At 35.3% G+C, this 14904-nt stretch overlaps 1 protein-coding gene across 6 annotated transcripts in view; it reads right to left on the reverse strand.

The window, feature by feature from the left end:
- Positions 1-14904, reverse strand: part of CCDC171 (coiled-coil domain containing 171) — a 443161-nt gene that overhangs the window by 46245 nt on the left and 382012 nt on the right. For all 6 annotated transcript variants that reach the window (XM_058431106.1, XM_058431102.1, XM_058431101.1 and 3 more), the window contains one exon: positions 4256-4408. In XM_058431106.1, the coding sequence (XP_058287089.1) occupies positions 4256-4408 (153 nt within the window). The remainder of the gene's footprint in view (positions 1-4255; positions 4409-14904) is intronic.

Below are 14904 nucleotides of genomic sequence, written 5' to 3' on the forward strand. Positions count from 1 at the left end.
GAATGTATCAATGAAAGGAGAGGAAAACAGGCTGCAGAAAGGAGCAGAGAGCTCAGTCACTGGAATATGCTAATGGTGATCAAGGAAGAGGAGTTACATGCTCAAGGCTATAGTAGGAAGCAGGATAAAATGATGAAATTTGTAGTTGAAAGTGTTAGGTTAGTAAATAATCTTTTCCTGCGGTATAATCCAATGACTTTCTATCAAGATAATGGTGATCAGAATAATAGCTGACTTTTTTTTTTTTTTGACTAAGTGTGAGGCAACGTCCTAAGCACTTTAACACTTCTCACTACACTGCCCAACATCTCATTAGGTAGCAATATTATTATCCCCATTTTACAGATGAAAGCCCTAACATGCAAGCCACATAGTTAGCAACTGACAGAACTAGAATCTGAACCCAAACTTATTTGACTTCTATGGCACACACTATTACCTGGTTAACACAATATCTACTCCTTCCTAACTCCCTTGTCCCTTAACTTATTTCAGCTACGTGTGGCCACATGACCAATTTCCAGCTATTGGAACATAAGCAGAAAACCTGTTTGGAGCTTCTTTAGAAGATTTTCCCTTGTTTGAAATACATAAATATTAAATATATGTTTTTAAAAGGAAAAGCCTTTTAAGGTGTGTATAGAGATTATCTATATACCTATATCTATATACATGCCTTTGGAGGCATATATATAACTGAGTAACACATATATAAACTGTTGTTGGGCTATCCCATCCTTCTGACTTGAATGTTACTACAAATCCTAGATCTGGGCTGCAATCTTATGACAATGAGGGAGTAGCAGAGAAATTACAGAAAAGTTGAGGCACTAAACTAATTAACAATAACCACCTACTTCTAGACTTTCTGTGAGAAAAAAGTTCTCTATTTTTTAATTGAAAGATGAAATTGCATGTATTTATCATGTACAACATGTTTTCAAGTATACATCCATTGTAAAATTGTTAGAATCTAGCTAATTAACAAATGTAATACCTCACGTAGGTATCGTTTTTATGGTAGGAACACTTAAAATCCACTCTTTGCACTTTTCAAGAATACGTCTTTATTAACTATAGTCACCATGTTGTACAATAGAGATCTAGAACTTATTTCTCCTACCTAACTGTAATTATATATCCTCTGACCAACATCTCCCCATTGCTCTCTCTCCCCTATCCACTCCATCCTCTGGTAACCACCAATCTGTTCTCTACTATGAGATTATTTTTTTAGATTCTACATATGAGTGAGATGCAGTATTTGTCTTTCTATGCCTGGCTTATTTCATTTAACATAATGTCCTACAGATTCATCCATGTTGTCATAAATGACAAGATTTTGTTCTTTTTTATGACTCAATAGTATTTATTATGTATATATACCATATTTCCTTCATCCATCCATCCATTGATGGACACTCAGGCTGATTATGTATCTTGGCTATTGTGAACAGTGCTGTGATAAACATAGGAGTGCAGATATCACAACTCTGAAACTACTAGAAGAAAGCATGGGGGAACTCCATGCCATTGCTCTTGGCAATGATTTTTTGGTATATGATCTTAAAAATTATATGCAATAAAACGAAAAACAGACAAATGAGATTAAATCAAACTAAAAAGCTCTGCACAGCAAAGGAAACAATCAACACAGTGAAGAGACAACCTACAGGATGGGAGAAAATATTTGCAAGCTAAACATGTGACAGGGATTAATATCCAAAATATGTAAGGACCTCTAACAATAGCAAGAAAACAAATAACCTGATTTTTAAAATGGGCAAAAGACCTAAACAGACATTTCTCAAAAGAAGACATACGAATGGACTTGTATATGAAAAAATGCTCCATATCACTAATCTTCGGGGAAATGCAAATGAAAACCACAATGAGATATCACCTCACTCCTGTTACAATGGCTGTTAACAAAAAACAAAAGGTAAGTGTTGGTGAAGACGTGGAGAAAAAGGAATCTTTGCACACGCTGGCTGTGGGAATGTAAATTAGTACAGTCATGGAAAACAGTATGAAGTTTCCTCAAAAAATTAAAACTAGAACTATCATGTGATCCAGCAATCCCACAACTGGGTATATAACCAAAGGAAATGAAATCAGTAGGTCAAAGAGATATGCACACTCCTCTATTTTTTAAATTGTGCTAGTCAGATCTTCTGTTATTTACACTTGATAGTATTCCTAACGGATATACCTCCAAAGCCCATGCTCTTACCCACCAAACAATATTGCCTGTCATCTATGAAATACAAAGACAAAGGTTTGTTTTTCTACTTCCTTTAGAGAGTTCTTAAAAAGTTCAAGTAAGTAAATGCATATACAAATATCTTTAAAAAATAAAAACCATTACACAAGTTTATTATTTTTAAAACAGTGATTCTCAACTAAGGGAAAAGACAGGAGAGCACACATCCTGTCGAGACATGGAATTGGGTGGCATGCTCCTAAAAGGATACATCAGAATCACCTGGGGGAATGTTTCGCATTATATAGATGAAGAATCACTACCAGGTGAACCACCTCTTCTACATGAAATGATGAATGTATCCTGTAGATATGTTCAAAGGGGAAAAATGTTGAAAAGTAGAGTTTTGGTATGATTGTGAAGTATATTAAACACACTTTCATTAAGATATCAGTAGCATAACAATTGGCAAAAATTTTTTGAACCCACGGAGAAACAATCTCACCTTACCAAGTTTGGTCTTCTTAAAATACAATTGTTTTCATATTAAATAATAGTAGAAAGTAATAATAGTACGACCCAACAAAGCTGATACAACTTAAACAGTATAATATAAAATTAACCAATCAAATCAGAGATAGCAAGAAGAAATATGAAAAAGGCTAGAATAAATTCCAAATACTCCAAAATTTTAAGAAGTTTCCTCTTCATTTTAATTTCTCTTGGTGGAGGTCAAATTTACTAATCTCTCATTAAGAAATTAACAAAGTCATTTTAAAAACTGAACTCACAACTCTGGTCCCAAATAACTGCCTTTTTACATTTATTGGATAAATTACTCATACTTTTCACTCAATAAATATTTATTAAGCACCTACTATAAGCCAGACTGCTCTTGGAACTGGAATGTCTCAACAGCAATGAAGCAAGCACTGAAAATTGCCTTTCTTTATGGAACCTACATTCTACTGAGGAAGGAGCAAACAAACAATAAGCAAATAAATAAAATGCACCATATGTCAGTTTGATGATAACTGCTAGAGGGAAAAAAAATAAAATAAGAAAGGTGGAAGGGAGACAAGAAATATGGGGCAAAAGAGAGACAGAGAGTTTTTCAGGGGGCAGGGAGGGTTGATGGTTGTGATTTTGAATACCCTGGTTACGAAGGATTTATTTGGACGCTGGCACTTGAGCCAAGACCAGAAGGTGAGGAATCAGAACACAGCCATGCATCTATTTGTTTTAATGCTAACTCTTTTTCTGTTGAATGTAGCATTTGAAATGGGTCAACAGCTGAATAGCAAAATGATACTGTTTTTCTTTATAAGTCACTGTAATCAAACCAAAAAAAATTAAAAAGACATTCCAATTATTGGTAACCTTCTGAATCTACTGTTGACATATTAGACTTTCGAGGGAAAGTTTAAACGTTTACTTATTCCTTTATGTCACAATACATTCATTTTTTAAAACTCCCCAACCATATATTTGAAGTAGAGAAATTTTTTTTTTAGTGTTAAGTGAGCCCAAACTTCATCATGGGCTAAAATTTTAAGACATGAAAATAGCTGCTGAAACTGAATTTTAATCATATAGATGAATCACAACATGCATCTTTAGCTAGGCATGTATTATGGATAAGTCTAGTTTTCTACAGAGAATAATCACATGTTCTAATTACCATTTTGGTTATACGCATAATTAATAATATTCTGTCTTAATGGGACACACTGAATCTTCAGACAGTTGCAAGCTTTAACTATGCATACTGCCAAATCCAACTGTCAGCTGCACTGCCAAACACAAAGGAATCTTGATGTAGTGTTTTAGCATTGATAACAATACGCATATCTTTATACATAATACAATGAAAAAATTAATTGCTTTTCTTCTTTCAAATTTTTCTCCACACAAATAATTTTATGTCACTTGATCGATCATTTACCCTAAATTACATATATTGGCAAATGATCTTATGAACGTTAAAAACATAAATGTAAATGTAACCCAAGATTCAAAAAGTTATAAAAATATTGTTAGACAAGGACTTACTGATTGTAAACTTGCATTTTCACGTAAACAAGCAGTGTGAAGTTCTGATTTCAAGGCCGCAATGTGACTTCGATGAGATCTCATTTCCTTCTCTAATGTCATGATTCTAGTGCTTGCAAGCTGGTAGACATCCACGAAACTTTTAATCATAGCCTTAAGAAATAAAAATAATGTCACATATAATTCAAATAAATATGTCCCCAAAGGAGAATTTCCATAATTTGAAAGCAAAAGCATTAAAATTTTAAAATAAACAACTTTTCATCTTTCTTTAAAATAATAAAGCTAAACCTCACATTTTATATTGAGAACAGCGACTATTTTAAGAAAGTTTGTGAGAAAATAATTGAGACTTCATTCTAGAGTATTTATTTAAATAAGATATACTTTGATCTATTGTGCTTAAAATTTAGAATGCGGTTTTAAAAGATGGCACAGTTATTTTCTGTAGTAAAGTTAAATTCAAGTTGTAATTTGACCTAAATTTCCATCTTAAGAGAGGTGCAATCTTAATGGGTATACAAACAAGATATTTCAAAATAAGCTGAGTTGGTAAAATTTTTAATCCACCTAAAAAACAAATGTTTTGAAACAAAAGGAGCTAAAATAATCTTGTGATTTTTACGAGTAAATGTGATTCCTATTTTGTAAGAAAAGTATAATTATGTTGATTCATGTAACACAGAAATGCCCTCACATTGGACTATACATAATAAAACAATTAACATAAGCAAGTTCTGGTAACTTATTATCTCCTCTAAACAGTACCGTATTTAGGGAATTATTGTATCACAGTTTAATCATATTTTACAGAATTTTTCTTCTAAAGCAATTTGTAATGAATTTTAAGTCCAGGATAGTATTATGCCTTTTTAAAAAAGGCTTTCAAAATAACTCAAATATAGCAAAATAAATCCCATATTTCGAATACATTTTCAAAAATAATATTATATTGTTTACAAGAAAAATGTTCCTACAACAGCCAGAACTTAGTATAATGGTAGACAGTCTGAGAATTTGCAAATTACATTCTATCTTAAGGTTATGAATTAGGAAAGCTTTGAGAAATTATACATTTGAGCAATTGTGAATGCATGTGAAAAATAACTTAGTGAACAAAGAAAAAGAAACAATATAGTAAATGTATGCAAAACAGAGGTAAGTTAGTTACTTGCAGGTAAGAGTAAGAAAATTCAGACCTTTTGGCCTAATAAATTCTTATTTGCCCTCAAAAAACCAGCTCAGATCTTTTTCAAGAATTCTCTTGTGACACCAAAAAAGGCAGTGTTAACTTCTATCCTGGTTTTCTGTGGATCCTTCATGCCTGCTTCTACTGTTGCATATTATTGCTTTAGTAGAAATTTATTAGTTTACATGTTTATCTTCTTTACTAGACTGAGGAGCTACTTAAGGCCAGATACTCTGCCTATACATATCTGGAGCTTCAGGGATAGTGAGTACTTGTTTGAATGACTGCTTGAATTAATGACTGTTTTGATGAATGAATGAATGAATGAAAAATTAGAAAAGATAAAAACCATAAGTTGAAACCATATATTGTTACAAAATACCTTCTACGAAAGGGTGATGATGTTTGGGAAAGTATAATCTTAACACCTAATTTAATGAATAAATTATTAATAATACTCTGTTCAAGTTGAAAAAAAGCAGAAGCATAACTATAGGCTAGGCATAAAAGGGTGAAGTACATGAATATGAATTTATTAACCAACACTACATAAGCATTATATGACTTCTTACCTGGGAATATCTGACATATCCTAACCTATCTTCCTTTGAATCATTTCAAGGCAAGTTTATAGCTAACACTAATACAAACTATATCTCTGCATCTCAAAAGTCTGTGAAAATCAGAAACTCGAATTACATCTATTTTTTCCTATGTCAAGTATCTCCCAATTCTTATAAATTCATGTATCTTCTCCATTGAGATAGTGGACCAGAAATCACAAGTCCTGGGTTTTTTTTTTTTTTTTTTCTGATTCTTACTTTGATTCAACTCTATATTGTTGGGAAATGCCACATAATCCCTCTGAGCCTCCATCTCCTCCCTCTATAAAATAGGAAAAAGAGTCCTTTTCTTGTTTACTTGCAAAACTGTTGTAAGGCTCAGAAAATTAAAACAGCTAATGTTTACTAGGGATTTACTGAAGCGCAGGGACCATGTAGTATATTACATGCTTAATTTCATTTATCTTTACAGTAACTATATGGAGTAGATACTTTTTTTAACCTAGTTTTTCAGAGCAAAACACAGGAGCTTGGAGGGATTAAATAACTAGTCTGAGTTTACAATTAGTTGTACAAAGATCAGGACACAAATCCAAGTATTTCTCATGCAAACCCACTCTCTTAACCCTTCACCTGTATTGCATTTAATATAAGAAAGCACTCTAAAAATGGTAAACTACTGAATTTCATTGTAGTATTATTACTATTGCTCTATTTTTAAATTCTCCACTAAAATCTAAATGAGACAATCTGAAATATGTGGTTCTTATATATATACTTTTATTGTCTAAGGACCTAAAATGTATAAAAGGCTGAAACATGCATAAATGCTTATTGAATGATAAGAAAGTTCCCTTCCATCAGTAATAGGTTCCTGGATTATTATTTCACTGTAAGTCACAAGAGAATTGGCATTTAATATTTTACGATTAAAAGTTCCACATTTTAAAAGTTATCCCATTTTCTAAACTTGGAGAAACACATTTTATGAATTTCATCTTTATGACATTCTAAAAGGAATAAATAATATAAATGATATTCCTTCAAATCTCCCTTTAAAAATAAATTTTTTGAGAAGTAATGTCAGAAATTTTATATAGTGGATAACTCTTCCTTGATCTACTTTTAATAACTAAATTCTAATATTCAGTGAAATATTAATATAAACCACATACTACTTCTTTATAACACTAAAAAGAATATAATATTCCAATTTTGCTTAGGATTTCAAATCTTAAACATTCCAACTCTCTTAAAGTAGTATTTTCATTTGAGAGACAAAATAAAATTTGTATAATAGTGCATATGATACTTTTTCAGAGCAGCAAGGTACAATGATCAATACAGAAAGCATGTTTCATGTTACTAATATGTATACAATATACTATGCTCTTCTAAACAAAAGTCTCCTTCAAAACTGGAAGGTATGAGGAGTATCACTGAAATGGCAATTATTTAAAGAAGCCACATATCCTTTGAAGAATAAAGAATGTTAACTTCCAGTATTAATAAGTGATTCAAACTATATAGTAAAGCATACCAATGGGAAATTCAACTCTTTAATACAAAAGAAAGGTGTCAAATTGGCAGAAGAAATGGAAATGAGAGTCTGAATTAACTGAGGGAGTAGAAGAAACAGGGAGTAAGCATCTACTGACCCCTGTATCAATCTCCTAAAGTCTAACCCTCTACAACATATCCTGTTCCTTTATTAAAAGATCACATTATTTTACATTAGGAAACAATGACAAAACAGCACGATATTATATACAGCAAGTCCAGGATTTGAGAACTTATCCTGTTGTCATCCTTGGCCCCAGGGGCTTATTTTGACTATACCATGCAGTGAGATCTGTATCTCAGTGGGACTCGGTTAGTATATGAAGAACAAAAGACAGTTTCTGAACAAGAATGGCCTTTGTTTTAGGGATAATCTATAGTGTTTATAATGGACAGTAATAAGATGAGGGAATTCAAACATAAAATTCCATATCTATCCATTTTTTTAAAGTATATGTGCATTAGAATATAAAAAGTTCTAAGATACAAACAGGTGCATGTCACTTGAAGACTAGAACATCATTTATATAATTTGTTATGTACATATTATTAAGTAGTTTAGACTGACTTCAAATTTGAACCTCAGGAACAATGGGATAGTTGGGGGCCTGATATTAAGAGAAGAAGAAAATAGTGGAAAATATCATAAAGCCTACATGCCAAAATATCAAATCTTTTATCTACATTTTTAAGTAATTGGAAAGCAAAAACTTCTAACACTTTGACTTTAATTCATATAATTACAAACATACTTCATTCTGTATCTTATGTAAAGTAAATATATTGTGTAAAACACATATGCCAGATATACTAAATATGTGAAATGTAACACATTCTCACAAAATCAGGATAAAAATTCATACCTTATAACATTTTATAGAAATTAAATGAGTATTAATACATGAAATGAGCTTAAACTACCTGGCATATAATAAAGGCTCAGGTAAATGTTACTTGTGATAATGATATCAAATAGGAAAATTACTATTTTCGCTCATAAAAGAAAGATTCAATATATCTGAGAGGTGTAAATTATTAGACATAATGTGAATATTTTAAATATAAAATATTTAAATATTCATTTCTCTTTGATAATAAAAGTTACTATTTATTATGTCATTCCTAAGGAAGAAGATCTCACAATGATAACATGGTTATGCTCAACAAAATACTAGCAAATGGAACCCAACAGCACATCAAAAAGATAATACACTATAATCAGGTGAGATTTACTGCAGGAATGCAAGGATGGTTCAACATATGTAAATCAACAAACATGATATATCACATAAACCGAATTAAGGACAAAAACCATAAGATCCTCTCAATAGATGCAGAGAAGGCATTTGGTAAAATTCAGTATACCATCATGATAAAAATCCTCAAAGAACTAGGCAGAGAAGGAAGAGGCCTCAATATAGTAAAGGGCCTACATGACAAACCCACAGCCAACATTACACTTAATGAAGAAAAGTTGAAAGCATTCTAAGAATTGGAACAAGAAAAGGACGTCCACTTTTTACCACTTTTATTCAACACAGTACTGGAAGTCCTTCACAAAGCAATCAGGCAAGAGGAAAAAATAACAGGTATCTTAATTGGCAAACAGGAAGTCAAATTATCCCTGCTTGCTGATGACATATTCTTCTATCTAGAAAATCCTAAAGAATCCACCAAAAAACACTTAGATTTGATAAATTCAGCAAAGTTTCAGGATGCAAAATTAATGTACACAAATCAGCAGCATTTCCATACACCCATAATAATCTACCCGAAGACAAAATCAAGAAGGCTATCCAATTTACAATAGTTATAAAAAAAAACCACTAAGAATATATTTAACCAAAGATGGAAAAATCTATAAGTAGAACTACAAAACACTGATGAAAGAAATTGTAGATGAGACAAACAATTGGAAAAATATCCAATGATCATGAATTGGAAGGATTAACATCATTAAAATGACCATATTGCCTAAAGCGATCTACAGATCCAAAGCAATCGCTATCAAATTACCAATGTCATTTTTCAAAGAGTTAGAAAAAACAACCCTAAAATTCATATAAAACAAAAATAAAGGATTCCTGGGCAAGATAGCTGAATAGGAAAAGCTCCAGTCTGCAGCTCCCAGCAAGACCCATGCAGAAGGTGGGTGATTTCTGCATTTCCAAATGAGGTACCTGGTTCATCTCATTGGGGCTGCTTAGACAGTGGGTACAGCCCACAGAGGGTGAGGAGAAGCAGAGTGGGGCATCGCCTCACCCGGGAAGCAAAAGGGGTCAGGAACTCCCTCTCCAAACCAAGGAAAGCCATGAGGGACCCTGACGTGAGGGATGGTGATATCCGGCAGAGATACTATGCTTTTCCCACAGTCTTCACAACACAGACCAGGAGATTCCCTTGGGTGCCTATATCACAAGGGCCCTGGGTTTCAAGCACAAAACTGGGCAGCAATTTGGGCAGACATCAAGCTATCTGCAGGAGTTTTTTTTCATACCCCAGTGGCACCTGGAACACCAGCAAGACAGAACCGTTCACTCCCCTGGAAAGGGGCCTGAAGCCAGGGAGCCAAGTCGTATTCCTCAGGAGATCCCACCCCCATGGAGCCCAGCAGGCTAAGATCCACTGGCTTGAAATTCTCACTGCCAGCACAGCAGTCTGAAGTCCACCAGGGATGCTCAAGCTTGGTGGAGGGAGAGATGTCTGCCATTACTGAGGCTTGAGAAGGCGGTTTTCCCCTCACAGTGTAAACAAAGCCTCCAGGAACTAGGCAGCAGACTAGCCTTCAGACTAGGCAGAGCCCACTGCAGTTCAGCAAAGCCACTGTAGCCAGATTGCCTCTCTTGGTTCCTCCTCTCTGGGCAGGGCATCGCTGAAAGAAACACAGCAGCCCCAGTCAGGGGCTTATAGATAAAACTCCCATCTCCCTGGGACAGAGTACCTGGTGGAAGGGCGGCAGCTCTGGGCACAGCTTCAGCAGACTTAAACGTTCCTGCCTGCCAGCTCTGAAGAGAGCAGCAGATCTCCCAGCACAGCACTCAAGCTCTGCTAAGGGACAGACTGCCTCCTCAAGGGGGTCCCTGACCCCCATGCCTCCTAACAGGGAGACACCTCCCAGCAGGGGTCGACAGACACCTCATATACAAGAGCTCCGGCTGGCATCTGGCAGGTGCCCCTCTGGGACAAAGCTTCCAGAGGAAGGAGCAGGCAGCAATCTTTGCTGTTCTGCAGCCTCTGCTGGTGATACCTAGGCAAACAGGGTCTGAAGTGGAATCCCAGCAAACTCCAGGGGACCTGCAGAAGAGGGACCTGACTGTTAGAAGGAAAACTAAACAGAAAGCAATAGTATCAACATCAACGAAAAGAGCAACCATGCAAAAACTGCATCCAAAGGTCACCGACAGCAAAAACCAAAGGTAGACAAATCCACTAAGATGAGGAAAAACCAGCTCAAAAAGGCTGAAAATTCCAAAAACCAGAATCCCTCTTCTCCTCCAAAGGATCACAACTCCTCACCAGCAAGGAAACAAAACTGGATGCAGAATGAGCTTGACAAACAGACAGAATTGGGCTTCAGAAGGTAGGTAATAACAAACTCTTCTAAGCTAAAGGAGCATGTTCTAACCCAACACAAGGAAGCTAAGAACCTTGATAAAAGGCTGGAGGAATTGCTAACTAGAATAACCAGTTTAGAGAAGAACATAAATGACCTGATGGACCTGAAAAACACAGCACAAGAACTTCGTGAAGCATACACAAGTATCAGTAGCTGAATCGATCAGTCAGAAAAAAGGATATCAGAGGTTCAAGATTAATGTAACGAAATGAAGTGTGAAGACAAGAATGGAGAAAAAAATGAAAAGGAACTAACAAAGCCTCAAAGAAATATGAGATTATGTGAAAAGACCAAACCTATGTTTGACTGGTGTACCTAAAAGTAACAGGGAGAATGGAACCAAGTTGGAAAACACACTTCAGGATATTATCCAGGAGAATTTCCCAGGAGAACTTCTCCTAGCAAAACAGGCCAACATTCAAATTCAGGAAATATAGAGAATACCACAGAGATATTCCTTGAGAAGAGCAACCCCAAGACACATAATTGTCAGATTCACCAAGGTTTAAATGAAGGAAAAACGTTAGGGGTAGCTAGAAAGAAAGGTCAGGTTACCCACAAAGGGAAGCCCATCAGCCTAACAGCATATCTCTCTGCAGAAACCCTACAAGCCAGAAGACAGTGGGGGCCAATATTCAACATAATTACAGACAATAATAATCAACCCAGAATTTCATATCCAGCCAAACTAGGCTTCCTAAGCAAAGGAGAAATAAAATCCTTTACAGACAAGCAAATGCTGAGAGATTTTGTCACCACCAGGCCTGCCTTACAAGAGCTCCTGAAGGAAGCACTAAATATGGAAAGGAAAAACTGATACCAGCCACTGCAAATGCAGACCAAAATGTAAAGACGATTGACATTATGAAGAAACTGCATCAACTAATAGGCAAAATAACCAGTTAGCATCATAATGACAGGAACAAATTCATACATAACAATATTAACTTTAAATGTAAACAGGCTAAATGCCCCAATTAAAAGGCACAGATTGGCAAATTGGATAAAGAGTCAAGAACTATTGGTGTGCTGTATTCAGGAGACCCATCTCATGTGTAAAGACACACATAGGTTCAAAATAACGGATGGGGGAATATTTACAAAGCAAATGGAAAGCAAAAAAAAAACAGGGTTGTAATCCTGGTCTCTGATAAAGCAGACTTTACACCAACAAAGATCAAAACAAGACAAAGAAGGCCATTACATAATGGTAAAAGGATCAATGCAGCAAGAAGAGCTAACTATCCTAAATATATATGCATCCAATACATGAGCACTCAGATTCATAAAGCAAGTTCTTAGAGACATACAAAGAGACTTAGACTCCCACACAATAATAGTGGGAGACTTCAACACCACACTGTCAATATTAGACAGATGAACAAGACAGAGAATTAACAAGGATATTCAGGATTTTAACTCAGCTCTGGACCAAGCAGAACTAACAGATGTCTACAGAACACTCCACTCCAAATCAACAGAATATACATTCTTCTCAGAATCACATAGCACTTATTCTAAAATCAACCACATAATTGGAAGTAAAACACTCCTCACCAAATGCAAAACAGAAATCATAACAGTCTCTCAGACCACAGGGCAATCAAATTAGAACTCAGGATTAACAAACTCACTCAAAACCGCACAACTACATGGAAACTGAACAACCTGCTACTGAATGACTACTGGGTAAATAACAAAATTAAGGCAGAAATAAATAAATTCTTTGAAACCAACGAGAACAAAGACACAATGTACCAGAATCTCTGGGACACAGCGAAAGCAGTGGTTAGGGGGAAATTTATAGCACTAAATGCCCACAAGAGAAAGCAGGGAAGATCTAAAATCAACACCCTAACATCACAATTAAAAGAACTACAGAAGCAAGAGCAAACAAATTCAAAAGCTAGCAGAAGCCAAGAAATAAGTAAGATCACAGCAGAACTGAAGGAGATAGAGACACAAAAAAACCTTCAAAAACTCAATGAATCCAGGAGTTCGTTTTTTGTAAAGATTAAAAAAATATATAGACTGCTAGCCAAACAAATAAAGAAGAAAAGAGAGAAGAATCAAATAGACACAATAACAAATCATAAAGGGGAGATCACCACTGCTCCCACAGAAATACAAACTACCATCAGAGAATACTATAAATACCCCTATGCAAATAAACTAGAAGATCTAGACGAAATGGATAAATTCCTGGACACATATACCCACCAAAGACTAAACCAGGAAGAAGTCGAATCCCTGAATAGACCAATAAGAAGTTCTGAAATTGAGGCAGTAATTACCAACCAAAAAAGCCCAGGACCAAACAGATTCACAGTTGAATTCTACCAGAGGTACAAAAAGGACCTGGACCATTCCTCCCGAAACTATTCCAAACAACAGAAAAAGAGGAACTCCTCCCTAACTCATTTTATGAGGCCACCATCATCCTGATACCAAAACCTGGCAGAGACACAACAAAAAAAGAAAATTTCAGGACAATATCCCTGATGAATATCAATGTGAAAATCCTCAATAAAATACTGGCAAACCGAATCCAGCAACACATCTAAAAGCTTATCCACCATGATCCAGTTGGCTTCATCTCTGGGATGCAAGGCTGGTTCATCATATGCAAATCAATAAATAATCCATCACATAAACAAAACCAATGACAAAAGCCACATGATTATCTCAATAGATGCAGAAAAGGCCTTCAATAAAATTAAACACCGCTTCATGCTAAAAACACTCAATAAACTAGGTATTGATGGAACATATCTCAAAATAATAAGAGCCATTTATGACAAACCCACAGCCAATGTCATACTAAATGGGCAAAAACTGGAAGCATTCCCTTTGAAAACTAGCACAAGACAAGGATGTCCTCTCACCCCTCCTATTCAACATAGTATTGGAAGTTCTGGCTAAGGCAATCAGGCAAGAGAAAGAAATAAAGGGTATTCAAATAGGAAGAGAAGAAGTCAATTATCTCTGTTTGCAGATGACATGATTGCATATTTAAAAAACCCCATCACCTCAGTCCCAAAACTCCTTAAGCTTATAAGCAACTTTAGCAAAGTCTCTGGATACAAAATCAATGTGCAAAAATCATAAGCATTCCTATACACCAACAATAGACAAATAGCCAAATCATGAGCAAACTCCCATTCACAACTGCTACAAAGAGAATAAAATACCTAGGAATATAAGGTACAAGGGATGTGAAGGACCTCTTCAAGGAGAACTACAAACCACTGCTCAAGGAAATAACAGAGGACACAAACAGATGGAAAAACATTCCATGCTCATGAAAAGGAATAATCAATATCGTGAAAATGGCTACACTGCCCAAAGTAATTTATAGATTCAACGCTATTCCCATCAAGCTACCATTGGCTTCTTTCACAGAGTTAGAAAAACACTACTTTAAATATCATATGGAACCAAAAGAGAGCCCGTATAGCCAAGACAATCTGAAGCAAAAAGAACAAAGCTGGAGGTATCACCCTACCTGACTTCAAACTATAATACAAGGCTACAGTAACCAAAACAACATGGTACTGGTACCAAAACAAGTATGTAGACCAATGGAACAGAACAGAGGCCTCAGAAATAACACCACCACACATCTACAACCATCTGATCTTTTACAAACCTGACAAAAACAAGAAATGGGAAAAGGATTCCCTATTTAATAAATGGTGTTGGGAAAACTGGCTAGCCATAT

The sequence above is a fragment of the Hylobates moloch genome, unplaced genomic scaffold (genome assembly GCF_009828535.3).
Source record: "Hylobates moloch isolate HMO894 unplaced genomic scaffold, HMol_V3 SCAFFOLD_19, whole genome shotgun sequence".
NCBI lineage: Eukaryota > Metazoa > Chordata > Mammalia > Primates > Hylobatidae > Hylobates > Hylobates moloch.